This window comes from Puntigrus tetrazona, chromosome 7 (assembly GCF_018831695.1).
Source record: "Puntigrus tetrazona isolate hp1 chromosome 7, ASM1883169v1, whole genome shotgun sequence".
In the NCBI taxonomy this organism is placed as follows: Eukaryota; Metazoa; Chordata; class Actinopteri; order Cypriniformes; family Cyprinidae; genus Puntigrus; species Puntigrus tetrazona.
The window spans coordinates 11,288,811-11,316,736 of record NC_056705.1 but is presented as its reverse complement, the minus strand read 5'-3'; the positions used below and the strand labels follow the sequence as shown (position 1 = coordinate 11,316,736).

At 36.7% G+C, this 27,926-nt stretch overlaps 1 protein-coding gene across 7 annotated transcripts; it reads right to left on the bottom strand.

The window, feature by feature from the left end:
• Positions 1–7,138: 7,138 nt before the first annotated feature.
• mctp2b (multiple C2 domains, transmembrane 2b) lies at positions 7,139–27,686 on the bottom strand. Of its 7 annotated transcripts, none has more exons than XM_043245807.1 (23): positions 27,475–27,685; positions 21,498–22,019; positions 20,241–20,303; positions 18,755–18,875; positions 15,279–15,421; positions 15,127–15,203; positions 14,931–15,039; positions 14,793–14,825; positions 13,366–13,533; positions 13,090–13,220; positions 12,650–12,836; positions 12,439–12,532; positions 12,236–12,338; positions 11,661–11,763; positions 10,902–11,003; positions 10,111–10,185; positions 9,882–10,001; positions 9,560–9,673; positions 9,306–9,347; positions 9,092–9,201; positions 8,296–8,405; positions 8,077–8,174; positions 7,139–7,987 (listed from the first exon to the last, which is right to left on the bottom strand). In XM_043245807.1, exons 2-23 carry the CDS (start codon positions 21,942–21,944, stop codon positions 7,919–7,921), a joined length of 2,619 nt encoding a protein of 872 aa, XP_043101742.1. In that variant the 5' UTR covers positions 21,945–22,019; positions 27,475–27,685; the 3' UTR covers positions 7,139–7,918. The 7 variants fall into 7 exon arrangements, with proteins under 7 accessions (XP_043101742.1, XP_043101741.1, XP_043101744.1 ...); XM_043245806.1 differs by having other exon boundaries at positions 14,931–15,042; positions 27,475–27,684; XM_043245809.1 differs by lacking the exon at positions 14,793–14,825 and having other exon boundaries at positions 27,475–27,684.
• Between the last annotated feature and the right edge of the window lie 240 nt (positions 27,687–27,926).

Here is a 27,926-nt window from a genome sequence, read left to right as displayed (position 1 = left end):
AGACTGGAGAACGATGCTGAAAATGTAGCTTTGCATCACAGGAATAAATTCTATTTTAAAATATATTAATGAATAATTTAATCATTTAAATTCTAATAATTTCACAACATCTATCACATCGTTCCTTAAACATTAAGCCCAAACATTTTCGATATGGCTCTCTTTATATCCATGCATTACTGTTAAAATGAGTGCTATATATATATATATATATATATATATATATATATATATCCACGACCTCGTGCCAAACTATAGGGGACAATTGCTGCAGAAATGAGGGCACATTGAACTAATGAAGGGGTGTGAAGGGAACACACTGTCCCTACGCTCCAGTGGCATTAAAGACATTGTTAAGACCTCCATCCTCCAACCTCTAATGATCTGTGTATATCTCTAACAACCAGAGCTGCAGCACATTTCAGCGTCCCTCATCATACACGACATTTCAGACAGTTTGTTAGCATTTCTCGTGAACTCGTACAATTGTAATGATAGACTAAAACGACGAGCTGCCTTCATTAAAGGTTTTGAAACATCATACATAAACGTATTTCATTTTTGATTTCTGATTTCAGTTTTTGTGCATTACGTTTTAGTTTTATTTGCGAAATGTTTATATCTCGCTATTCTGAACTCTATTCTGAAACGTGAGTAAAATAAGTCTGAAATGTGAGAAAAAAAAATATGCAAAAATATTACTCCTTTTTTTTCATTATTAAAATAGTGAGTAAAATAAGTCTGAAATGTGAGAAAAAAATATGCAAAAATATTACTCCTTTTTTATTATTATTAAAATAGTGAGTAAAATAAGTCTGAAATGTGAGAAAAAAAATATGCAAAAATATTACTCCTTTTTTATTATTATTAAAATAGTGAGTAAAATAAGTCTGAAATGTGAGGAAAAAATATGCAAAAATATTACTCTTTTTTATTATTAAAATAGTGAGTAAAATAAGTCTGAAATGTGAGAAAAAATATGCAAAAATATTACTCTTTTATTATTATTAAAATAGTGAGTAAAATAAGTCTGAAATGTGAGAAAAAATATGCAAAAATATTACTCCTTTTTTATTATTATTAAAATAGTGAGTAAAATAAGTCTGAAATGTGAGGAAAAAAATATGCAAAAATATTTCTCTTTTTTATTATTAAAATAGTGAGAAAAATAAGTCTGAAATGTGAGAAAAAATATGCAAAAATATGACTCCTTTTTTTCATTACTAAAATAGTGAGTAAAATAAGTCTGAAATGTGAGAAAAAAATATGCAAAAATATTACTCCTTTTTTTAATTATTTAAATAGTGAGTAAAATAAGTCAGAAATGTGAGAAAAAAAATATGCAAAAATATTACTCCTTTTTTCATTATTAAAATAGTGAGTAAATAAATCTGAAATGTGAGGAAAAAAACATTACTCTTTTTTTATTATTATTACTGTATTTAAATTACTGTAAATTGCATTCAGAATTACTGGATTTGGCCATTTGTTTCACCACAGAATTTCACTTTATTTAAAGCAAATAATAAAGCAAATCATTTCTAGACCTAATGATCTAATTGGAGTAATGTTGGCTGTTGTCGGGGTCAGATTTGGATAGTTTTCAGGCCTTGTGCATTAATTGTACTTGAACAGAAGTGTCCGTTAAAAAGGTGCATGATAACATGCATTTATCTATTGAGAAAATGAACGTCTAGCTGACCTTTGAGCAATCTGACCTCAGCTTCTGGCAGAAGTTGTCCGTTTGTCCAAAAGACTAACCCTGATCATCGAGCAATAAACAAACGAACACTGATTTAGATTTAAAAGACGGACACAACACTGTCCTTCAGGAGCCGTTTCAGGTCTTACCCGCCTTCGCTCAGCAGCAGAGACCAAAGGCCGGCGCTTTATAATTAAAGTGCACAGGATTATCTGTGTCTGAGGCCCAGAACACATCACGGGAATGCCCTGTCAAACATTAAACGCAGAAATGCAAGAACACTTCACTTCAAATGATTGCTCGCCGGCCTGGAACTAAAGGGGTTAAGTCTAATCCTCTCAAAGTTTAACTGCTATCAATGTCCTGCAAGGAAATGTAAGTGGAACGAAGTCAGGAGGTTTTGAACAGGAAGAGGTTTAAATGTTCAGGTTAGATGACACGCGTGTGTCTCCATCATTTTGTAATCAGTGAAGGAAGGTGTGTGTGTGTTTATTGCTGTCATAATGTAACCTTTAAAGGGACCAAGCATATTCATTTATTTATTTAATGTGCTGGTTCGATGCGAGTAAACATGAAATAGACACCATAAAAAAAAAAACTGGTGCGCAAAATAAGTGATAACGTGATCTGTTTAGTTAAAAAGCCACCTGACATGAAGCATGTTTCCTCAACAGTACTTTAAAAATTATTAATTAATTAAATGTCAGATTAATTTATTAATTTTTAAATGTCAGAATTTTTCTCACACAACCAAAAATATACCAAAATCTTCACAATTCTGACTTTTCCTCTCAAAATTCGGACCGTACGTGTCTCAATTCTGTCCCCCTCCTCTTCACATAAACACATCATTTCTAAATTTTACCTCCGCATCCCCTTCTCTAACATTAAAAGACTCCTTATCATGCCATCATGTACAAGAAAATCAAGACAAAACAGTAAGAGAATAGCATGCAATGCCTGTCATGTCTCTGCTGACTCTCTTACAACAAAATATAAATGGTTCTGTCCATAAGGATTACGGTCCACAAGTTACTTTTCAAAATAGTACCTAGAGTTATTTTTATCATGTTAAGTCAACCTCCTCCTGTATTTCTGTCCTGTGCAGAAACGCTGTACACATGCAGATGAACTAGTACGCATTTATAGGCTACATCCTACTTTTAATCGCAGAGCTTGGTTGCCGCTCTGCTTTATCGGTCGCTACGGTGTTCAGGTATCTCCAGAATTACCGATTGTCAAATTCGATTAGATCTGGATCGCTGTCTAACGTCAGCCCAGAAAGCCTCTGGCGTAATACCTTTACTCCCACAATGCCCCGAAAAGGCCTTGTCCACTTCACTTTCTCTCTCTCTTTCTTCCGTGCGTCTGGCCTAGATTCCTTTAGCTTGGAGAAAGGCAGAGGAGAGGGGAATGCTGTAGGTGTTTGGACCCCTCCTCTCCCCCCTTCACTTCTTCCTCGGGGAACGAAGCCCCATCTGCTACCCAGCGTGTCTTGTGAGGAGAAGGGAGAAAGGAGGCTGTTTCTGGGCTCTTTAGGGGCCGCTGTGGAGCTCCCTTCATAGGCCGGACAGCAGATGGAATCTTTCTCTAGTTTGTGTTTTTCTTTTAATTGCGTAACTCGTCCGACTTGAGAGACAAAGAGCAAGAAAACACCACCTCAGATATTTTGCTATGCACAGCTTCAATTGGTGTTATTGTTCACCTTAGCATCTACACATACATAGAGGTTAAAATTAACCCTATAAAGTCTCATTTTGAGATTTACTGCAAGTCTGGCCTGAACCTGGAATTGTGACGCAAATCTTAGACATCTTAATTATAAACATGATCAAAACTTCTATGCAATACATACTATACACAATGTACTATATGCCTGCCTTCTGCTGTTTGATTGATAGTTTGCATTTTTTTTGGAAGTACGTGGATTTTTGTCAAGCTTTATGCCATTTTCCTGATAAACCTATTCTAATTTTTTAAGTAAAAATTTTTAGTAATATTTAAACATGAAGCTGGTCGAAGCACTTTTTTACTCGATTATCCATAGTTTTTAATACATTTTTTTTAAATAAAGGTTTTGAGTTTATTTGTTCATCGCTGAATTGAAGAGCATTGTTTTGCCCCCATAATGAAAACGTACGCGGATCATAAAACTAAACATTTAATCGAACTAATAAACGCATACAGTTAGCCTATAAAGTTCTTATTGATTTACATGAGTCAACAGAATTTCATCTGGCCGTATAAATATAAGCAACTGCACCAAACTGCATTTATTTTGCTCAGTCTACAATTTATTCAATTATATTTTTTCATAAATTATATTAAGTCTGACGTATCAAATATATATATATAATTTATTTATATTTTTAAATATTTAAATAAAAAGTTCTCAGTTTCTGAAAATTCTGACTATTATTTCATATACAGGGCTTTACACTGTTAAAGTGCCCCTATGGTGAAATAAAAAGTTCATATTTTGCTTTTATGAGTTGCAACAGGTTGACATGCATGCAAGGTCAAAAGCGCTTTCGTTATCTTATAATATGAGTTTAAGTTTGAACTTATTTGCTCAAGGTCTCCCAAATGATTTGTTCAACAACTCATTTTTTCCAAAAGACGCTAATCTGTGGTGATTGGTCCCATTATTCTGCTTTGTGTACAGCGTTACCGGGCAAACCGCTATTTTAAAGGTTTTGGAGTTTTATTTTAGGTGTTGATGTTCTAATATATAACTGCGATATGCTGAGATGTTTAATGCTAATTATAGCATGTTTTTACAGCTCCTCTCTCAGTAACTTTGCCAAAAAACACGTCGATTTTGGTCTGTCTAATTAATATTCATGAGCCTCTTTTCTGATTTGGCTGTTGAGAACTGCGTCGACTGCATTTTATTCTGGGGAGTGTTAAAGAGACAGCATTATTATTATTATTATTATTATTTTTTTTAAATATGCTTATTATTTATGTAACAATTAGCATCATATTTAGGGTTAAAATCGAAAAAAATTCCTGTGCAAAGAGGCAAAGTAAAGGTGGCCAGAAAAATTATATTACTATGTAATAGCTTATTAATTAGTTAATTAATTAATGTTTTGCTATAAGACATTAGCAAACATTATCAATCTTTTTTTTTTTTTTGTTAAATGTTGAATTTAAAAAGTGTAATTATATTCACATCCCACTTTTAAAAAAGGTCAGCAAATACGTAATTTAACCCAATAGTTAGTAAATGACAGATGTTAGTAAATGATGGTGCACTCTTTTTGAGTACTATCCCTTTAAGAACTCCCTTTAAGATTCATAAACAGTCTAATTTACATAAAGGCACTATTTATCTTTATACAGGCACTAACTGAATTAACGTTTTACTTTAGAACTAAAAAAAAAAAAGGTAAAAAGGTATTTTAAGCCCTACTGAAATTTGATATAGTTCATATCCCCATCTTCATCATAACTAAATAGATGCAGTAAGCTTGTCTTTACTATACACACTAGACGTGATTCGCCTCAGCCGGTCTGGATTCGTCTGTTAAAGTTAACCTTTTCCGACATGTTTCCGATGTTCATGAGTCTTTAACTTCGAGTCTGAAGTCTTTAACCTGGAATCAGAGTGAAGTCTGAGTCCAGTCTCGAGTCCGGTCGTGTCATTTAATGGCCTTATGTATTGAAATCTTCATAGTCACAAAGCCGTTTCATAGGCTACAGACAAAATATATAATGTACGATCTGCTCTGTAAAAACAAATGCAAGATGTAAGGTGCATCCAGTCTGTTACCTTATGTTTTGATCCATTACCATGTTCAAAACTGTTTTTCTGTAATCACATCAGGGGCATTTATTAAAAGAGGAGCGTCCTTTATATTTTCTTCAAAGCAAAGGTCCAGAAAAAAAAAAAAAAATTTCCCATTAAAAAAAAATAAAAAAAAAATTCTATACTACTATTTTAATATTCTACTTCAAAAAAAAAAAAAAAAGAATATAGCCTAATAAAACAATGTAGCTACAATAATTAAAACGTTATCTTGAACAGAAAATAAATAAATAAAAATAAATAATAATAAATAAATAAAAATAAATAATAATAATTATATATATATATATATATATATATATATATATATATATATATATATATATATATATATATATATATATATATACACACACACACACACATTTCTAATATGTTCTTAACCTACAGATTAGCTTAATAATAGACTACTAAATGTTAGAAAGGTCACATCTGGTATGAATAGCTAGTCAGAGTCATGGGTTATAGATAGGTAGTTAGACAAATAACTATATTTGCAGCATTCCTTTTTTCTGCTGTGTTTTAGTGAAAGAAATCTATAATTATGTTTCTGTTACAATAACCATGTCGTCCGCAGCTCTTAAACGTGAGTCTTTCTTATGAGAGACAGTAACCTGGTGCACTTTTCCTATTTAAAACTTTGCAGGATGTTTTCATCGACACGTTGCATGAAAGGTCATTTTCAGAAATCCGCAACAGGGGCATTTTACTATAGGCAGACAGATGGAAAATTGAATCAAACTATTGCCGTTCCTCACATGATTAGTCGCCTTCTGCTCAGGCTGAAGTGTGTCTAGAGGCGCGCCAGTTACGATCCTGTTATCATCTCGTCTCATTTTAATCTTTCGACGACGCATGGGGTTTCATCCTCGCGTCCAGACGTGAGCTTGCGTTCCTTTGCTAATGGCAAAATGCTAACAGGAGCTAATTAAGGGTGGTTTACTGGAAGGAATTCGTAGGAAGGACGAAAACGTCTCTCTGCCCAGTCTGTCGAGTCTAATGTTTCTTTGCGCATCCTTAAAATGTAAGACTATGTCAGACTTTCTCAGCTCTTTCACAGAAGCCCTCTCATTATCCGAACTCGGTGGGAGTGTTCGAACCCAAAATAGTTCAGAGACGTGCCAATTACACGGTGTTAAGAGCCACATTTCCACTGAAAACGCGATACAGTGATTTCAAGATTTCAAACTACGATGGATGACTTGCTGTTAAAATTCAGTGCGGTCTAGTTGAACCCCAAATGACCATTTACGCACCCTTATGTTGTTTTAAACCTGTAAGTCTTTCTCAGCTGTTGCGAAAATCAAGCTTTGAGTCCAGCAAAATTCATCATTATGATCCTAATAAATGATGACCCCTAAATACAATCGGAGGAGTTTAAAAGCTAAAACCTGTATGTTTTCCTTAAATAGCTAGACAGACCGGTTACGCAACGGATGAAGTGCAGGATAGGATCTCATTAAAGGAAAACACTGCCACTATGTGGTGGGATATTCTCAAACAAGCACTCCGTTATGTCGCTTCTGTCCGTGTTCTTCCTTGTAGATCTGCATTCATGTAACTCGTTTAGCACCGACCGCGTTTACTCCGTTACGTAAGATCGTAAGAACACCAACACACCGTTAAATGCGGTAAATGTTTACTGTGAAACGGCCGTGATACAAAACCGAAAGAGTACAAAAATACTCGCTCAAACGTCCGTGATATTCATAAACGCTCACGTGAGCAGAAGTCAATCTGTAAAAATCTGTATGTCTAGAAACATATTGCACAAAAAAAATAAAAATCTGAAGAATGTAGTTCAAATAACTGACACCTAGAGTCTGTCAAAGGCGCTTTAAAATGTTTTTTTTTCCATGCATGCATGATTCTGCAATAATTAAAATGCAAGTAGATAAAAACAAAAGGAATGAAACCACCTTTGGAAAACACTGTTTCAATATATGTTCAATTCAACAAAAATAAGCTTGTAGAGAACGCAACTTTACAAACGTCTTTACGAAACTTTTGACAGGAAGTGCATCGAGTATAAAACAGCAAAGCATTGGACTGTATTGCACTCGTACTGTACACGATGTGTCGTTTAAACTTTTAAGGCCCACTGCGGTGTATCATACTCTTTAACTGTTCGCTTTAAGCCATTTACATTTCTTCATCCCTCAACGCTGCTGTGAGTGTTAATATGCATCTGTGTTATCAACCAAGGCGGTTCAGCACGACCCAGCAGTGAAGACCGGACCATCTGAGGTGGGCGATTTCAATTCGCTCAAAAAAAGCAGATCAACTGCAATTCACCTTTTTAAATACATGCTGAAATCTTTCCCTGGCCGTCAAGTACTGGCACCTTCAAAGGCTCTTCACACAGAATGTTCTCAGGAGACCAGGTTTTCTCCTTTTAGTGTCTAAGGAGATGCTTTTCTTCTCCTGTAAGGACTGTAGAAATTACAGCTGCTCAGTTCGGTGTACTGTGCCTGAAAAAATAAGGAGGAATTCAAGACGCGAGAACCCTAGTAAAAAAAAAAATAATAGATTTAAAATGGAGCTTATTTGTGGTGATTACCATCTGAACGTCTGAAGGCACTCTGGAGAGGAAATCCATCAGCTCATTGTTTTCAATGGCATATGGATTGCGCAGTTTCTTTGTGAATTTATGTATACCTAAAAAAACCCCAAAAAACATAAGAGAACCTAATTATGCCCAATCTCTACAGAAACCTTATTATGCGTCATAAATTTGCTTAATCTGAAAGAGAGTTATCGTTGTTTGGCGTTATCTTACCCCATGCTAAAATAATGTAGCGTACTGGAATAAAGTAAGTGAACACCGTGGCCATGACGAGGACCAGGAAGGCCAGATTAGACAAGAATGGCACTGACCAGTTGAATGTACTGGGGAGCAAAAAAAAAGTTGTATACGGTGTTCAAATGTTTGTGTGCATGCATTGTTTTGAATATGTGTACTGTCTGAACGCTAGTTTACCGACTAGCAACAGATATATCTGTGGCTAATATTTGACTCTTCTGAATATTGCGTGCTTAAACTCTGCGTTTATCAACTTACCAACTTAACTATATTAACAAAAAGTAGTTTGGGACTTCTATTTAATAAGTTATGTTCCTAACAGTCTTCATTTTTTTAATATTAATATTCAAAAAACATATTAATATAAAAATAAATATTAATGGAAGTCCGTGGGTCCCAGTATACACCGAGTGGTTAATGGAAAAAAAAAAGCTTCTTCTTGCTTTGATAAAATTTTACTAACCTATATACCCACACACTACCATTCAGAATTTTACCATTTCATAATACTGCCATTTTTAAGTTAAAGAAATTTTATATTAAATTTTTATTAAAATAAAATTATAATTCATTTAATTTAAATGAATATAATTTAAAATTCTATTTTTATAATATAATATTAAAATTATTTAATTATAATTTTAATATTATTTATTAAATACATATCAGACAAATCTTTTTTTACATTTGAACAGTAGTGTATATTATAAAAGAACCAGCATTCTCTTAATATTTATTACAAATGTAATAAAGGGGTGACAACACCACATACTTCTTTATTCTTTCACCAAAGCTTGCAATCTCGTCTAGAAGGTTCTGGACCGTAATGACAATCTCCTGAACCATGTGAATTTTCTCCATCAGACCTTTTCTTTCTGATTCCTAGAAGAAGAAACGTTTCAAAAAGACCAAGGCCATAAAATGTCATGCTTAGTTACCGGAATGAATGAAAGCAGGACATTTTCCGAATAGTAAAAGAACTATACCTTTTCATCTTCATCTTCCTCTTCATATAACTCCATGGTGTCCTGAAAAGGATTTTTTTTTTTTTTTAAACATTTTAAAATGTTAACGAGGTACATATCGTAAATATGCAAACTGCGCTTTTTCATGCATATTTACATTCAGTATTAACAAACAAATGCTAAACAAAATTCTGGCAATGAAAGCCACCGCAAGACTTAACAAAATGTGCAATTTTCCCGAAAATAATTAATAAACAACACAAAATTCCCCCCACTAGGTCTCTGGTGACTCTCTCAGAGGCGATCTGGAGATAGTTCCACGCAATGAGAAGGACCATGAACATGGGCAGCATGTAGAAATCCCAGTACCACACTGTTACAACAAAGACCTGAAGGAAAACACATGCAGGAGTCAGGCTTTCATCAGACTTATCATAGTATCCCAGTTCTTCTATTAACAGTTCATGAATTCAGATGGAATGATTAACTACTAAAGCATAAGTTAGTAAAAAGTTACCTGCCATTTACTTCCGAATCATATAATGCTACAAAAATCAAGTGAAACAATCGAGAATTGACTGAATGAATAAATCTAACCAGAAATGCTATGATGCTCCTCTGCACGCTTTCCCATTGGAAACAGCTCTTGATGAACTGGTTGGTGTGGCAGATGGCACGATAGAGGTTCCTCACTCGAAGAACATTCCTGGCAAGAACCTGGCGGTAGTTTGATAGATAGCAGCTCGTACATTGACGCGTTTCTGTGTGGATGTTCCCCAGCTTATTTTATACCGTACTGACGCTATAACATTTCTTAACATCATACCTTCTTAGAAAACTTGGCATTGTCCTCCATGAACTTCTGTTCTCTAGGTGTGAAGGTCCTGATGCTTGCTTTGATCTGGCCAAGGCATTGGACAAAACAACCCATTAAATGTACAGTGTCTGAGCATACGAAATGTTTTACAAATACGGGAATAGACAGGCAGGTGCTAAACTGTATTCGAGTTTAGTATTTTTGAGCTAAATAATGGCACGAATATCTTCAGGAGAACTGCTTTAATACAAGCTTTTAATACAAGCTATAAATTATTTTACAGATCTCAGTGCTGTCGAACGATTAATCACATCCGTAATAAAAGTTTTTGTTTGCATAATATATGTGTGTGTTCTGTTTATATTTATTATGTATATATAAATACACGTGCAAATTAGGTTGTTAATATTAATGTTATATTATAAAATATAACATTATTATGTTATATTTATAGAAATATAATTAACATTAAATATATTTCTTTGCAATATAAATATGAATTTAAATGTAGACATATTAAAAATGTATACTGTATGTGTGTGTATTTATATATACATGATAAATACGCACAAAAAATAAAATTCAGGTAAACTTGTAAACAAAATTGTATTTTGTATGAGCTTATTAAATCGCAATTAATGATTTGACAGCACTAATTAATACATGTATGTGACTGTGAAGCCATCTGAAGTGTTATATGAATGAATGCGACTTGGCCGTTTCATATTCTCTTTGGCTGATCATGCTATATTTTCAATACGCGTGTAATCTCTTGGTTGTGATTATCAGTCAAAACTCACAGAATTGTAAATGACTTCCAGCTCCAGCACTACGCTTCCTTTAGACAGTCCCCTCAAGTTCTCTTTTCTCAGAGGACAAACGACCTGCTGACCATTACGTATCTGTCGCGGTGAAAAAAAAAAACACATTAATATACCAATTCCAATTTAATTAAGATGATGTTTAATTACTCGAAACCAGGGGTGTCCAAACTCGGTCCTGGAGGGCCGGTGTCAAATCAATCAATCATTTTTATTTATATAGCGCTTTTAACAACACAGGTTGCATCAAAGCACTGTACAGTATAATGACAGGGATGTATAATGACGAGAGTGAACAATTTCTTATTAAATGCAGAGACGGTCTCTGTAATCAATTCGACGTTAAATCACTAGAAGTTAAGTGTCCCCAACCAAGCAAGCCAGAGGCGACAGCAGCAAGGAAACAAAACCCCATGCATACAGAATGGAGAAAAAAAACCTTGGGAGAAACCAGACTCAGTTGGGGTCAGTTCTCCTCTGACCGGACGCCCAGCACTTAACTTCCTGTTCAATTTTAAACGCAGCTGTGTCAGATAGTGTAAATGACTTAGTGTGTCCTGCAGAGATTAGCTCCAACCCTAATTAAACACACCTGATCCAGCTAATCAAGTACTTCAGACATGCATATGTGTTTTAGCATGGTTGAATCTGAACTCCAGGACCGAGTTTGGACACCCCTGCTCTAAACTTAAACTAAAAAAAAAAAAAAAAAAAAAAAAAAAAACGTTCTGCACTTACTGAGAGTAAAGGAAGGGCCACCCTCCCCAAGAAATCTGGGGCTTTGTCTCCATCCTCATCAAACACAGTCACTTCCAGGACCTCATGAATGTCTTTTACTGGGCTGGTCAACCGGAGAATTGAAATACATGCTATTATTAATATGACAATACAAAATAATACATATTTAACATAGAATACTGTTTAAACGTTTGTAAGATTGTCTAATGTTCTTGAAGTTCTCTTATGCTCACGAGAGCTGCTTTTAATTGATCAAAAATCTATATAATATTGTGAATAATAATTACAATTTAAAATAACATTTTCTATTTACATCTGTTTTAAAGTGCTTCATTCACGTGACGGTTTTAGTTTTTTTAGTGTCGCATGAGCTTTTCAGTAATCGTTCTAATATGCTGATTTGGTGCTCAATAAATTATTTGATCTTTTTCTGGATCCTGCGGTACATTTTTTGCTTTAGATCAATTTGACGCATCTCTGCATCCAATAAAAGCGTTACCTTCACTAACCAACGCTAATCTTACCGACCATAAAGGTACGAACGGTAGAGTACACCGATAAAGTTTGATACTGACAACGTAAAGACTTTATTCCACTCAGGGTTGAGGGTCTTGTATATGGTGTGGGTCTGCAGCCGGTTGTTTCCCAATTCCAGGACACAAAATGGGTCGCTCTTTCCTAAACACATACAGAAGATCCAGAAGACGTGGTTGTTGACGCGCACGCCCATGCTCACGGCTAAAAAAAAAAAAGCTCTTTGCGTAATCGTAAATAATACCGTTTAGATCAGCAGCCATGAGGTCAGTGGCCTTGATCACTTTAACCTGAAGAAAACCAACATCCTTCAAATCCTTCAGGGAGTTTCTGAAACTCTTTCCAAGATCAAGAAAGACAAAATGAGAGATCAGGACTGCATATCGTCATTGTTTCGCATTATTTTATACATGTTCTCTATGCCGTAGCCTGCAGTGTGCACTCTGTAGACGTACATATTTAAGCAGCATGTTGTCTCTCTCGTGAGGCTCTTCCAGCGGAGGAGCGACCAGATCCGTGATGGAGGCTCCGGTGCAGGGAGTGGGGGTGACGAGGAACACCAGCCTGCCTCGTCCCGGGTCCAGCTCGCGTTTAAACAGCGTGGATTCGTTGAGCGGCAACCCAGACAGGTCGATCTCACACCTGCAACGGGCACAGACACGCCAGGCCTTAAACGTCTTTAAATTCTCGTTGAATGTTCTAGGTTGGATTCAACTTTAGTATGCATTTTAAAAACATTTTTTCTTATGCTCTAGCTTCCGGCGCCACACCGTCAACCGCGAAGTAAACATCATAAAATTAATTTCCAATGTAACCGAAATCATGCCAGCTTCAGTAAATAAAACTCAGCTTATATCAGACGCGTTCTTAAGTTATTCAAAAACCTCAAACGTACTGTCCGTAGCAATCCTCATATCTCCGTCCCTCTTTCCCCACCACTTCAATCTCTAGTACGCTGGACGTATCCGGAAACTGGGTGAAGTCGAATCTTTCTCTCCACTGTGTGCTGACCTTCTTCACCTGACTCTGCGAAGACAGATGCAAACTTGAATCCCGCGCAGCAGAAAAGCTGCACTGATTCTCCGTATTAATCTTGATATTTAAAGTTAAGGACTTTGCAACTACATCAAAACACGCTGTAATGGTCTTCCCGACGCGTCGCAGCGACTACCTTGCTTTTATATTTCTGATCTCCCAGTTTAAAGCGCACAAACACGTCCCCCTGTCCGTCCAGCTGTAAGTCCCGGCCCTCCACCAGAGTGATGGTATATATCCCGGTCCAGAGCTGACTCTTCTTCATAGACTCCGTGAGACGCTTGTTATGCTCCGTTGTACTTCCCTGAGGATCAATAACAATATTGAAATGTCATATTGAAAACTTATCATAGAGTTTCCGGATATTATTACTGCAGTGGTTCTTAACTAATTAGTACGTATGATTATGATAAAAATGCAAAAAACTAGTTGAGAACCACTGTTATATTGATTGTGAATTTGGTTAGTTTTATTGTTCATTGCGTTACTTGCATGCAGATTAACACGTAGACTGGCCCCAGATGAAAAAGCAGAATCATTGTTTTGTGAAATTATTTGCTTTGAATATATCATCACAGGAAGTATTTGGATCGATTGTAGTGCTGTCAAATGATTAATCGTGATTAATTATACCCCCCCAAAAAATTATGTACATTTATTATGTGTGTGTGTGTATAAAAGCCATCTATATATATATATGGGTCAAAGACGAGTTTAACTATAATATTGCTTTAAATTGTTTGTTTTCTCCCCAAAATTCATCAAAGTTTAAAATGTGTAAAAAAAAAAAAAAAAAAAAAATTATATATATATATATATATATATATATATATATATGTGTGTGTGTGTGTGAAAGATGAAAAAGGTATATAAACTATAAAAACAGTAAGTGTAATATTGCTATAAAATTTTACAAAGTTTTAAATAAATGTTTAAATTAACTGCAATTTTGTTTTATTGAGCCAAAAATAAACACATTTTTCCCCTGGTTTACTACATTTTACCCGCTAAACAATCTTGCCATGCATATTTACTACTAAACCCAATTTATGATACATTAAAAGACAAATTACTTTCACCCCAATACTAATTAGTTGATATCTTTTATTTTTATTTTTTTCACTATTCTAACTTTTGCCCACTTGTCAGTAAGATTTGTTACTTATTTAAAACATAATACCATTCAATATGCTTCCTTATTCTTTCATATATTTTAATGTGTACAAGTCAGAATAATGTTCTTGAATTTTTAGATAAATATTGTGTTACACTGAATGACACGTAATATTCTTTCAACCAAATTTTGCCATTTTATCCTCCAAAAACTTCGTCTTTGACCCATATGCATGGAAATCTTTTCAAACTACATACTGTATGTGTGTGTATGTGTTTATATATATACACACACACGATAAATATACACAGTACATATTGGTGTAAATAAAAACTTTGATTTTGGATGCACTGTTTGACAGCACTAATAAATTCATGACAAAGTGCTGACACAACCACTCTAGAATCAAAAAAAACGATTAGAGCTCATTTAAAACTAATCCTTCTCACCGCGAGGCTCCTTTTTTTCCTTTGGGCCCACCTCTTTACAATAGAAACAGATATCGTGAATACATAAGCAGCGAACATTCAGTCAGTGGAGTCAGATAGCTAGCCTAAGCGGCTCTTTTAATACCTAAAGTTGCTTACTTGTTTCTTGTTTTTGTTGTCCCTCACAGATAAGCAGATATCGACGACGATGACCCCCATGTCGTCCTCCAGGCTGTTGGGGTCGTCCAGCGAAAGCGCCATCTCGCTGCTTCTTTACACCAGACGGAACGAAAAGTAAAAACCACACACACTTCTGGTTTAACCTTTAATGCAAACATTTCAAAAATCGACCTACTTTTCAAGCTCCAGTTTGTTCAGCTCAACACCGCAGGACCCCATGAAGTCATCCGTTGTCAGATCTCGATCGTAAACCTGAGTCATGGGCGGATGGGACCGTTTAACACACCTGTTGCTTATCTTGCGTGACACAGCAAAGTGAACGCGTACCTTGATGAAGAGTTTCTGGTCCAGGTTGCGGATCGGGAAGGAGAAAGTCTCGTTCCACACAGGGTTGAGATTTTTATACACCACTTTACTTTTGTACAAGGTCTTCCCGTCCAGCTTGAATTTCACATACGGATCACTTGTGCCTATGGAGAAACCAATGCGTTACTGACCATATGCTAATATTCCTTAGCTATAGTATTTGCATGCTTCGGAGTCTCATTTTTATGGTAAACGCATTACTGTTTAAATGATTGGGGTCAGCAAAGACCGTTATAAATGTAAATGATCCTTAAAAAAAAAAAAAGTGTATTTTGCCGAAAAATTATGCTGAATGCTGTAATAACATTTTACAATATTTTATCAATTAAATGGTGAGCATCAGAGACATTTCAAAAACATTTACCAACCTGAAAAATGTTTATTTCAATTTATTTTTACTCCCACTTTATAGTTCTGCTGTACAGTTGGTTGAGATCGTTTTGACAAGAAATCCTTAAAACGGGAAATGACATCACAGAAGACCCCCGTAGACACTCGAGATACAGTATGTCACATGTCTTCAGAAAAATCAATATGACCTTTTGCGGCACATTAAGTTAGTTCAGATTGAAATGTCAAACGAATAAAACCAAGAAAATGCCAAAATGCATAGTAAAAAAAAAAAACATCTTTAAAATGACTCATTGCATATTAAAATGTGTATTACAATGTTTGAAAAAAAAAAAAAAATCAAAAATAAATATTTAAACATCTTCACTCATGTGTCTTCAAAGAGCAAACAAAATATGATATTCCACGTTACATCATAAGATATTTATTACCATTGACACTTATTAATCAAAATATGTCAAAAATGTATGAAACGATGATAGAAAACATTTGCATTTAAAATTCAAAGATTTTTTTAAATAACTGACAATTTAGACATAGTAATCTGCCCAATGAATATGTTTCCTTAGGTATTCTTATAAGGTATCACCTTTCAGGACCTTTCAGTCAACTGCGTGGCCTCGTATTTCAGCACAACACTTGGCCCAAACAAGTGCAGTCTGCATCATTTTCCCTTCAATCAGATGACATGCTGTTTAGTAAACTCAGTTGGTTTTGTCATGCGTGTGGGTTTGGCTTTGACAAGGATGTGGTTAATACTTAAGTGCAACATCAGTGCATGAGGCAAAACCAGGCTGCTTCCGGACAAGACTATCATTTTGTGAGAACAAGACGAGCTGCAGCACGCTGCAACTTCTGGCAGGCAGAGCGCTATAAAAACTATGGGAAAAAAGGGGCCTTCAGTAAGGTTGGAAAGGGCGTACTAAGCAACCTGCCTTGCTGACTAGGTTTTGGAAACTAACCCCGCTGCACCCGTAGAGGGCGACATGTAGTACGTTAAAACAAGTTCTGTCCTCAGTTACTCCCTCCTTCGCATCTTCATCAACCACACTTAAAAAAAAAAAAAAAAAAAAATTTTAAATTTAAAATCATTCATTTAAAATCAACCTCAAGTTGCTTTAAAACCTCCTTTGAAATATAGTCTTTCGTGTTTAGCAGAAAAACGAACCTCATGCAGGTTTGGAAAAAAAAAGTGCTTTCAAAAGTTGAGTCGCGGTTAAAATAATCCAAAATAATAATGTATGTGTACCGTGTTTATTTATTTATTTATATATATATATATATATATATATATACATACATACAGTTTCATATTCAATACTATTTATGTTTATACATTCATATTATTATACTTTATTTTATAATATGTATAAATATATTTAATATAAAAAATACTTAAATACTGTATGTACTTGCATGTTTGTAAAAAAATAAATAATAATAAATGCACACACACATACATATGTCTATCTTAAAAATGATGGTTGCAACTGTAACAATTTTAAACTATATTTGAATTTTTACTGTATTATTAAGAATTTTTACTTTAATTTTTACAGCCCTGGCGAAAAACAACCTTTGAACGATAGGGTATATTTAAATATCCTGTTTACCGATATTATTTATAAAGGAAAATGAGTTGCAATCAGCAATTCATGTTGACTTTAAAACAGCAATGTGATACGTGACTATATCACGCGCAATAAAAAGGCAGGTGTGCAAACGCGGCTATAACATGCAAATACTCACTCTAAAAATCTAAAGCTTCTCTTACATAACAGACACACCTATGAAAACAGCCAATAAACGAATCGAAGGAAAACGTCAGTAACGGGAACCCAATCTCCCGGACGGTCTTTTTTTTCTAAAGGGAGAATAATTAAGAAAACGTAACAGGATAGCTTCGAAAAAAGCCTGCGAACGCAAATCGTGAAATTACAGCAAATTACGCAGGCTTATAAACAGGAAAAGAGCTTGTTCAGTGAGCCACGTAGCGATGACGCAATACAGACACGATAAACGGCAGTAAATGAACTCGGGGAGAGGAAGCATACGAACGCACATCCTAGTCTCCACCCGCGTGTGTGTTTTTACATGCCTTAGATGAGAGCATCATGTGCCGCTAAAGTCAACAGTGTATTATTTTGAAGGCTAAGGCGCGTCTTGCATCTTTTCAGGTGTGGCTGCAGACAGGTTTGAATGCGCTCGGAGGAATGTTGGCTCAAGTATGAAAGCAATGCAGACGTTCTGGTGATAGCTAAAGCAAAACCGAGCGCCCTAAGAGCGATAAAGCACATTTAACGCCCATTATCACCGGCGCCGTCAAAGCCAGCCGACGATTCGACGTGATCACTAGCGTTCGTACTTTCGCTATCACTTCAGCATTTCTATTTAATCGAAAAGAACCGCAAACATGATTTGAACTGCTAAAATCATTTGAAAATAACGCGCTTACAGCCTCAAACGAATTAAATCAAACCTCGGCTAAAGGGGTTGTTGGAAATAGAGCTAACGCTGCTGGTTAAAGCGATAGTTCACCCAAAAAATGCTGTTTATCTGCTTACCCCCAGGGCATCCAAGATATAGGCGTTTCTTTAGTGGAGCACAAATTAAGATTTTTAACTCGAACAGCAGCAGTATGTCAGTCGTACAATGCAATGGGCACACGATCTTTAAGAATAATGAAAAAAAAAAACATACACAGAAAAAAGCTAAACTGACACGCAATGGTTAGTTGAAGCAAGTCTTAGATGCTCTTGGGGTAAGCAGATAAACATCTCATTTTCATCTCAACTATCCATTTAATCCAGCGGCAGACATGTCGGACCACTCAAACAAACGCAGCAATGTTTCGAAAGCTTATTTACATTTGTCTCTGCACAGTAAACTCCGGAAGGAAGTATTTTTGTACGGGAGAAAACACATCAAGTTAATGGATTTTGCCGGGCTGTGTTAACTCCAGTCGGTGGGTACACCTTTAACAAATAAGCGCCATTACAAAAACCACTGATGGTTATTAAAATGCAGGGTTGTGTGTATTGTTTTTTAGGGTGTGTTGAGTTTATACACGGATATCTGACACTCACCGCAGCGGTCTCTAATGACCAGTCCTCGGCCCTCCTTCAGGCATATAGTGAGCAGATATGTCCTGGGAGCTTCCCTCTGATGCTCATTCACTCCAGCGGATTCTGTCTTCATGTCCAGAATCTGATTTAATAAAAAAATAAAAATTTTAAGCAACATTTGTTGTAATTTTGCTTTGTTACTTGGGAATATATCAATTTGACTGTTTAGTGAACTGAAAATAATTATTATATATATATATATATATATATATATATATATATATATATATATATATATATATATATATATATATATATATATATATATATATATATATACACACACACATATACATAATATATATATATATATATGTATATGTATATATATATACACACACACACACACACACACACACACACACACACATATATATATATATATATATATATATATATATATATATATATATATATATATATAGAGAGAGAGAGAGAGAGAGAGAGAGAGAGAGACAGAGACAGAGACAGAGAGAGAGAGAGAGATAGATAGATAGATAGATAGATAGAAGCGGTGACTGGTTACACCTCCTCAAATATACACTTTTTTTTTTTCTTCGACATTCTCATGTCATTTTACTCACTTTTTTAAAACTTTCCCCCTGTTTTGTTTAGGGTTGGTAAAATTTTAAAAGTCCCTTATGCTCGCTAAGGCTGCACAAAGATCCAAAACTTAATAAAAACTGTTTCGTATGTCAGTATATTTTAAAATGCGATTTATTACTGTGATGGCAAAACTGAATTTTCGCATGATTTTCACAATATCCATAAAAACGGCAAACGTCCCGTTATTACACATGTTGAAAAGAACCGTTCTGCTTAATATTTGCGTGCAAATCATGATTTTCCCCCCCCAGTATTTTTTTTTAGAAAAAGAAAGCACAGCATTTGAAAAAGAAATATTCTGCAACATTATGAATGTCTTCACTTCCACCTTTGATCAATCAACGTAGACTAGTTTGGCAAAAGTATTCCTTATATAAACAAACACAATTTAGGCTATCCCAAAACTATTATAATTAATTTACACAGAACAACAATACGCAACTATTAGTGCTTAATGTAAGCACTTATATGAGGAATAACAATATTTGTGCTGAATGAAAAAAAAAAAAATTATTACGTTTTGTTCATTTGTCAAATAAAAATCTAGTAGCGAGCATCAACCATCATGGTCATACGCTATTTTATGCGACTTTCACGTGGTCAGGAAGCAAACCTTGAGTCTTCAATGTCAGCTTTGAAAAAGAACACTAAGTACAGTACGGTCCATTTCAGGGACATTTAAAAGTACAACATCAGCTGCATGTATTTTACCAGACATCCTCTATCATAGAACAGTAGACTTAAACACCACACACACACACACACACACACACACACACACACACACACACACACACACACACACACACACACACACACACACACACACGCTAATACTTACATTACCGTGCTCACTGTCATGTATGGAGACCGTGTCTGACACATTTCTGTTGAAATGCGGCTTCTGTTTTTCCAAAACACAAACAAAACAAACGGAAGAGTGAAACACTTTTCTAGATCATAAAAAAAACCCTACTAATTCCTCATTTGTCCAAAGTCGGTCTCCAGTACACAAAAACGGTTATTTTGCATCGTTCGACTTCTAATTTCACGGAACATACTTTTAGAATAACATCTTAATATCTTTATTAAAAATTCCTTAGCCCCAGGGAGAATGAATGCTAAGCCACGTTAACAAAGTACTTCAGGAATTCAGGTTTCCACTGCTCGGAAACCTCGAAAAAAAAAAAAACGCACATTACTCAAATGTAACATTTTTGTGAAACAGCTCGCTCAGAAAGCTTTTAAAGATCACGTCAACAAAAACAAAACGGCGTAGGGTTTTTCATCCTCCCCCAAGTTAATCTTTCAACGTCAGGTGATTCTGCGTCAAGGAATTACAAGCCAAATCACCTTGAAAGACGAGTAGCTGACTCACCCTTAAAGGCAAATATCCTCGCATTTTATCCAGCAAAAAAAAAAAAAAAAAAATCTATTAAGACTAAAGAAGATCACCAATGCAAGAGGAAGCAGCGTTACATAACTGTCTCCCTCCACCTGTCCATGAAAGATGTTGGTTTACGTGTTTATTTTTGGTGCTGGACCGTAAGGGTAGCTTGACACTTCCCGGGTGCTCATTTGCATTTTAAACAAATGGAGAAGCACCAGACTGCTCTAAATGCGTGTTACCACATTCTAGCGCTTTGAAATGTTATGACAAGTTCCTGCAGCGATGACTTGCCCGCGTTCAAAGGAACTGCCTTTCACAATTGCGCTGTTCTCTGGAGGTGAGAAGGCAAAACAGGAGTCGGTGAAAAACGGTGCACCGTCGAACGTTTTCATTCCGATCCTATTAGCATACCAGTGCGGTAAAAGCTACCAGAAATGCATGCAATTGCAAAAAAAAAAAAAAAAATGTTTTAACTTGAAATAACTTGTTACCCCGCTGCTTAATTTTTTGTTTTGAGTCGACTTACAGCGCATTTAAACTTTTTTATTTACAGTGCATTTAGATAAAAAGCACGTTTTATGTGTGATCTTCGCAGTTAATGCAATTTTAAAGAGCATGAGTTCACCTAAAGCAGAGTCACAGAAAACTCCCCCCCCCTTCTTTGATGATTAACCCAGCCGAAAGATCAAGATCACAGGCGTGTTTTACCTCAGGCAGGCTCTCCGAAGAAGAAAGCTGCGTGTCCCTCAGACGCAGCACCTGATCCATCTCATCTGTGGATTTGGAGACGTTGGGCTCCTCGCACGGGGCATCGGTGACTGACTCCTGCGATGGCCAGCCGGTCGAGTCCAGCGAATCGGCGAGGCCGGTGCCGCCCACTTCCTTCCGCAGAGTCACGCCGAAGGGGGTGTTTGGGCTACTGTTGCAAGCCGAGGATGTCCAGAGGTCAGCTGGCTTCTGGTGGGCAGGGCGTTTTAGGGAGGACATGCGACTCCTCTGCAGGACATTGAGCACAGATGTGTTGATCCGCTGGTCCAGCAGGCGCTCTTCCCTCACCTCCGGCTTGTTGGGGTTTTTGTCGCTGCCGACCCGCGAGTATCGGAAGAGTTTGGCTTTTTGGCGCAAACTGCCCATCACTGACTTTTTGTCCTCCATGAGAGTGTGTGTTTAGGTGGATTAGTTGGTCGCAAACGCCTCTCTCACACACGAGAGCTGGCTTGTGACCAAGACCTGCAAGGACAATACGAATTTAAACACAAAAATGTCACAACGGCATGATACATTCGCAAATCCAGCTTAAAGTCAACGTGAAGCCATATTTACTTTCATAGCACGTGCTCCTGGACTTATGAGTTTTTTTTTTAAAAATGGGATTGATTGATTGATCACTCACAGAAAAATAAAGAAGAGAATTCGTATTTGTGGCAGCGGGAATGAAAGTCTAGTTAAAGAAGAGTTGTTTATTGCTGATTTGAAATATATTACTGAAACAATCTTGCCAAGTAGTTTTTGAGATAAACTAATCTGTCTAAAATGGACTTTGGAGTGATTAATCACTACAGAACATCATTTACAAATAAATTATATCACAAAAATAAAGTCCAATTTAATATATTGAGGTCACCAAGTTATGCAGCCTTGTTTATTGACTTGTTTGTTGATTTGAAAGTGCATTCGATTATTAATGACTAAATCGGTTTCTTCTTTAAAGTCTGAATTCAAGGGGAACTGTTTGATAATATATGAAAATAATTTAATGCGAAACTAACAGAAACTAACAGTAAAATGGTCGCAGGCTTACACGCACCGACTTGATCGGTCAAACTTTTTCCATGCATAGTTCCTTTAAACGCCGAACGGTGTGAAAAATTTTACTTTTTAAAAGTTCAAACATTTCATGTAGCCTCTCAATGCATTACAGTATTCAAAATATTATATTATCATATATACCGTATAGTTTTTCTATGTTTCATCTACACAAACGTCCATTTCAATAAGTCACAGAAACAAAGAATGTCTAAAATGTTTCATGTTGCAGACCGGAGGTCTCACCTTGTGCATTAAACCGCTTCAAGCTCGGTAAATCGCAGGATATGACATCGGCAAAGAGCATTACCATTTCACACAAAGCAATAAAAGTAAACTGTGCAGAGCCGTGGCCACTGACCAATGCGAGTTAGGAGACCAACGTGCTAAACAATAATTTGTACTTGCACACTGTGTTTGTTTGCTGATTCGTTTTTTCTAAAATTCAGCGCACTGTCTCACTTCAACACGTATGCATTTTCACATAGTATCCAAAAATACTGTATATATCTTGAGAGACAATTATATTTTGTTAGAAGTCCCGGGAAGCCTATTTTAAAAAGAAAGCAGCAGATACGTTAATCATCCATAGGTGATCAAATATTCTCTGTGCCAACAAAACGATTTTCATTGTTCCTTTTTCAGTTGAGGAGAGAACAATCAATCAAGAACGTATGTCGATATTTCCATAAATCTGCACTATGATTCACGGCCATACGGATTTCTCTAAAGTCATCTTTCTTTTGTTTTAAACAGGCCTAACATGTTGTGGGTGTAATCCAAGCCAGAGGCTGTTTGTGTGGAAGCATAATATGACTTTACAGCTACACATCATGTTTTTTTTCACAGATACGTGATAATGAAAAAGCGACACAGGTGACATAGGTGTTCGGCTGAGGCAATCATCGCTATTATTGCTCATATTTACGGGCTTAGGGATAAAAATAAACTAAGAAAGTATTAAACTTCAGAGCAAATGTGAACGATGCAAATGAGATCGCCATCTGAAAAAAAAATTACAGAAAGACTTGGGATGGGCTTTTTTGACTTTTTTGGTTTGTAGGCACCCAGAACTCCATATAACCACCTGCAGCAGCAATGCTTGTAGTATAAGAGGAAAAAAAATAACATATCAGAATATTTCAAATGCACAAACACTCGTATAATATGTTGAAAGCTAATCCTTTAAGCTGCGCTTATAAAAATAGGGCAAAAGCGTGTTGTGCGCGAGTCAGAAAAAGACAGAAAGCAATATCTAGATTTATTGAGATGACAAGCTTTGCCAACCAATATAGTTTCTATTTTTCCAATGCAATTTTAATTCTACAATTCTACAAACTGTTAAATATATATAGCAGTTTGTATCTCTTTTGCAGCCATTACAGCATCAGTTCATCTTGGGAATGATAGATAAGCTCTACACAGTGGCCAAAAGGGATTTTTAGCCGTTGCTTTGGCAGAACAGTGGCCAGGTCACTACATGGTGGAAAAAAAAACGTTTTCTTACTCGCTCTTCCAAAACACCCCAAACTAGCTCAATAATATTCAGATCTGCCGACTGTGCAGGCATTGGAATAAGTTCAACTTCACTTTCATGTTCATCAAAGCGCTCGGTCACCAGTCTTGCTGTGTGTATTAATGAAATATCACCCAGACACATGGCACCTTTAAGTGCACATGGTCCTCCAGAATGGTTCGGTAGTCGCCCGATCGACCGTCTAGCAAAAGTATTGGGCCTAGAGAGTGGCGTGACATCGCAGCCCAAACCATCTCTGTTCCACCCCCATGCTTCACTCAGCAGTCTGGGTGGTAAGCTTCTTTTGGGCCTTCTCCACACCGTGAGACAGTGAAGGTGGACTCATCAGAGAACAATACATTTCACAGCCCAAGATTTTGCTGGCACCACTGAAGCTGTTGTTTGGAATTGGCGGTGGAGTGGAGTGACCACAGGTTTGGTTATAGTTGCCCGTCCATGTCTGCTGACCCTGTGGAGCTCCCGACGGACAGTTTTGGTTGAGCCTTTCAGTCAGCTTCAATCGCACATCAACAGTTACTCCTATTGGATGCGATCTGTTCTTCATGGTGATAAGCTGATATTACCCTGGATACGGTGGCTCTATACACCACAAAGACTTAGAAACTCTGACATGTCCTTAATTATGTTGTGCGCAATATTCTATATACAGATGTGCGATTGCTCTGCTAATTTAACCTTCACACTTTGCTCTTTCTGGTGGAATATGCATTTAATGAATATTGACCACCAAGATGCACAAATATAGTCATGAAACCTCAAACTCGGGTTTTGGCCAGTGTTTCGGTTCCATTGTCCAACACATATACATATACATATACATACATGCATGCATATATATATATATATATATATATATATATATATTATATATAAGTCAAATCTGTCCAATTTGAAGACTTCCCCATAGTCTGTTCTGCTCAAGTCTAGAAATCCTTAGAAACCTTAATTACAGCACCTTAATTATAATAATGTATAGCTTTATAATATATATAGGTTAAATACATTACGAATAAAACACTAATATAAAATAGAAATAAAAACAAAGGTATATAATCTGCGAGCTTGGTTTGTTTAGAGACATCAATGGCAAAGTCGCTAGCTCAGGACCAGCATCTGACTTACTTCAGTCCTTTTTAGACAACAGGTGGATTTTAATGTCCACTGATATATTACAGCTGGGAAATTTCCTAAGAAGCTCAATATCTAAAGAAGAGGGAGGGCCATTTCCGCATTCTTTCCGCGACTTTCTTCTTAGATGCCACTCCTTTTCTTTAAAGATCTTGCTTATACATCTCAATGCACACACACACACACACACACATAAATGTTTGTGGGTCAGTAAGAATTTTTCTACCAAAAAAAGAGCACTTGTATTCAGCAAGGACAATTTACATTGATCAAAAGTGACAGTAAAGCCATATAAAAATCTATAAACACCGTTTTTTATTTCCTTATTCATTGAAGGATCAAAACAAGCATGATATTAATTTCAATGCGTTTCCTATTCACTGAAGAATAAGAATAAGCATGCTATCTGGAAGCAGGGATTCGGGATATTATGCTTGCATGCCGAGTATCCTTAAAATCGGTCTCACTTTCGCAAAACACTACGAATTTTACTCAATTTTACTCAAACCCTGGACCTGTCGGAGACGCATCTCCCAATACAGTCTGAGCCGTTATCGTGCAGGGAGTGGATTACAGCCAACTAATGATTTAAAGGAAACGGCTAGGTAAATATCACAGTGCCGTTTTTTGAGAAACGCCACTTACGGTTCTTGGTCTGCGCCAAAATTGCTCTCTCAATAAAGCAAAACTGATCATGCTAAATAGTCAGATTTAGATCAACATATAAGACAGCAGGTTACGAGTCTGCCCTGTACGGTACGTAAAGCTGAAGCTGATCATTTATACCATTTATTCTTTGGGACGACACTTTGAGGAACCGTCAGTGTTTTGCTTTTGCAGTCGCTCGAGGAACTATAGCTAAATTTCAGAAAATACCCATATTGCAAAGTCTGTTTACATGGGATTTCCCGAACGCTTTCACCGCGAAGACAACGTGACCTCAAACGCAATCCAGGCTAATCAGCCGTTAAAGGTCCTAAATGTTGGATCACGCTGAAAAACATCTCAAATATGGCATCCGATAAAAGATGATCTGTGGCTTCACTGATATGGAGCACAACAGACACGCCGCCATCAGCTAAATTAGCCGTAAGATGCAAGCCCTCACTCAAACCGCACGTAATCATTAACTTTTAAGTAAATAAAGCTGGTTGTAAAGTTGGGATTGAGCTGACCGTCGAGGTGCCAGTCCGAATCGCATCCAATGAGGCTTTTATAATGCTTCAAACTCACTTCCTCTTTTTGGTCTACAAACCATTATTACTTCATTCACTTGTACAGTCATTCACAGCTGCACAATCGGTCAAGAGCCGCATGCAGCTGCACTATATGATGGGTTTGTCTCCGTGTATGCTTGCTATGTTTAGATACTAGGGACAACATAAAGCAAAAGAAATAGTATGGAATTCAGGCCAGAATCAACAACCGCTGTGCATTTTCAGAATTTCTGGTCTGGTCTATCCATCCGTCCGGTTTCCACACATTTCAACCAATCCATTTTCACGGAAACCTGTGCAAGCGCTCTGTTAAAAGGAAGGTCATGCGAGAGAATTCCCAACCCAAGAACATATTTTCATCTTATTAAATTTATTTTCCCTTTTGAATACAAATTAAAAAGAAGATCATCACACGCCGTCCCTCCCGCAACACAAACAATGAAACCAGGATCTAAAGGTGTCTGCAAAGTGACAGCTGAACATGTAAAGAATGCAGCAGTTATGAAACAAAAAGATGCATTATGACGAATGATACGACAAATTATTAAACGCATTGAAACGCATGCACATCCACCTGTGGGACAGTCCCAGCAGGTGGACGATTCAGGCTTATTAAACTCACGAAGGAACGGGTCGACACAATATTATATTCCCTTTTGAAGACAAATTAAGAAATTATTACACGTGGTTTCTCCCGCAACGCAAACAATAAAGCGAGGGTCTGTCTGCAAAGATGTGAAGAATGCAGCAGCTATGAAACAAATAGACGGGTAATATCCGTCAGTCGCGATATTTGGAAAAACACGAAAGGAGCGTTAAAGCAAACTAAATCTGCAAAGGCACCACGGAAACGATTTAAATGCAATCAAACGCGCGCGCGTTCACTTGCGGGACAGTCCAGGTAGGCGGACGATTCAACACCGAAACATTTCGTTTTCGTTTATTTGAATATATAGACGTCCATTTGAATAAATCACTGTAAGAGAGGTCACCCTACCTCAGGTCCGGCGTTTAGTCCATTCCCTTTAACGCGAAGGCGTTTTGGATTAAAGAGAAAACATCTCGTGCGTTCACAGCGGTGCTTTCACTAACTTCCTACTCGAGTGAGAGTGACATGAGTAACGCGGCAAGACTTCGCCGATCAACTACCGAAACACGACAAGTGAGCAGAAAGGCGATTAGCGCGATCCGTGAGCAGATATCGCTGGCCCGGAAGCCGTCCATAATTGGTCAAGTGGGATGGGTCAAAAATAGGTGTGTTTACTTAAATACCAGTTGTGCTTTCAACGTTTCTCAGTGCCATTATTTACGTTTTACATATAACGTTTACACAGGCGCTAAACTATCGCAGGCGCGTGACCGGTGTTACTTTTCTCAGCGCTGTTAAGACCGGACCAATTACCGGTGTTCGCGGCGTACCCGGCTAAATCGTTTCGTAAACGCCGACAG

Coding starts and splice junctions, on each gene's coding strand:
- mctp2b (XM_043245806.1), bottom strand. CDS start 21,944: ATGGAGGACAAAAAGTCAGTGATGGGCAGTTTGCGCCAAAAAGCCAAA. Junction 15,204..15,278: donor ACCAGAAACTCTTCATCAAG/GTACGCGTTCAC, acceptor CCCATGACTCAG/GTTTACGATCGAGATCTGAC. Junction 7,988..8,076: donor TGCCTTCAGACGTTCAGATG/GTAATCACCACA, acceptor TTATTTTTTCAG/GCACAGTACACCGAACTGAG.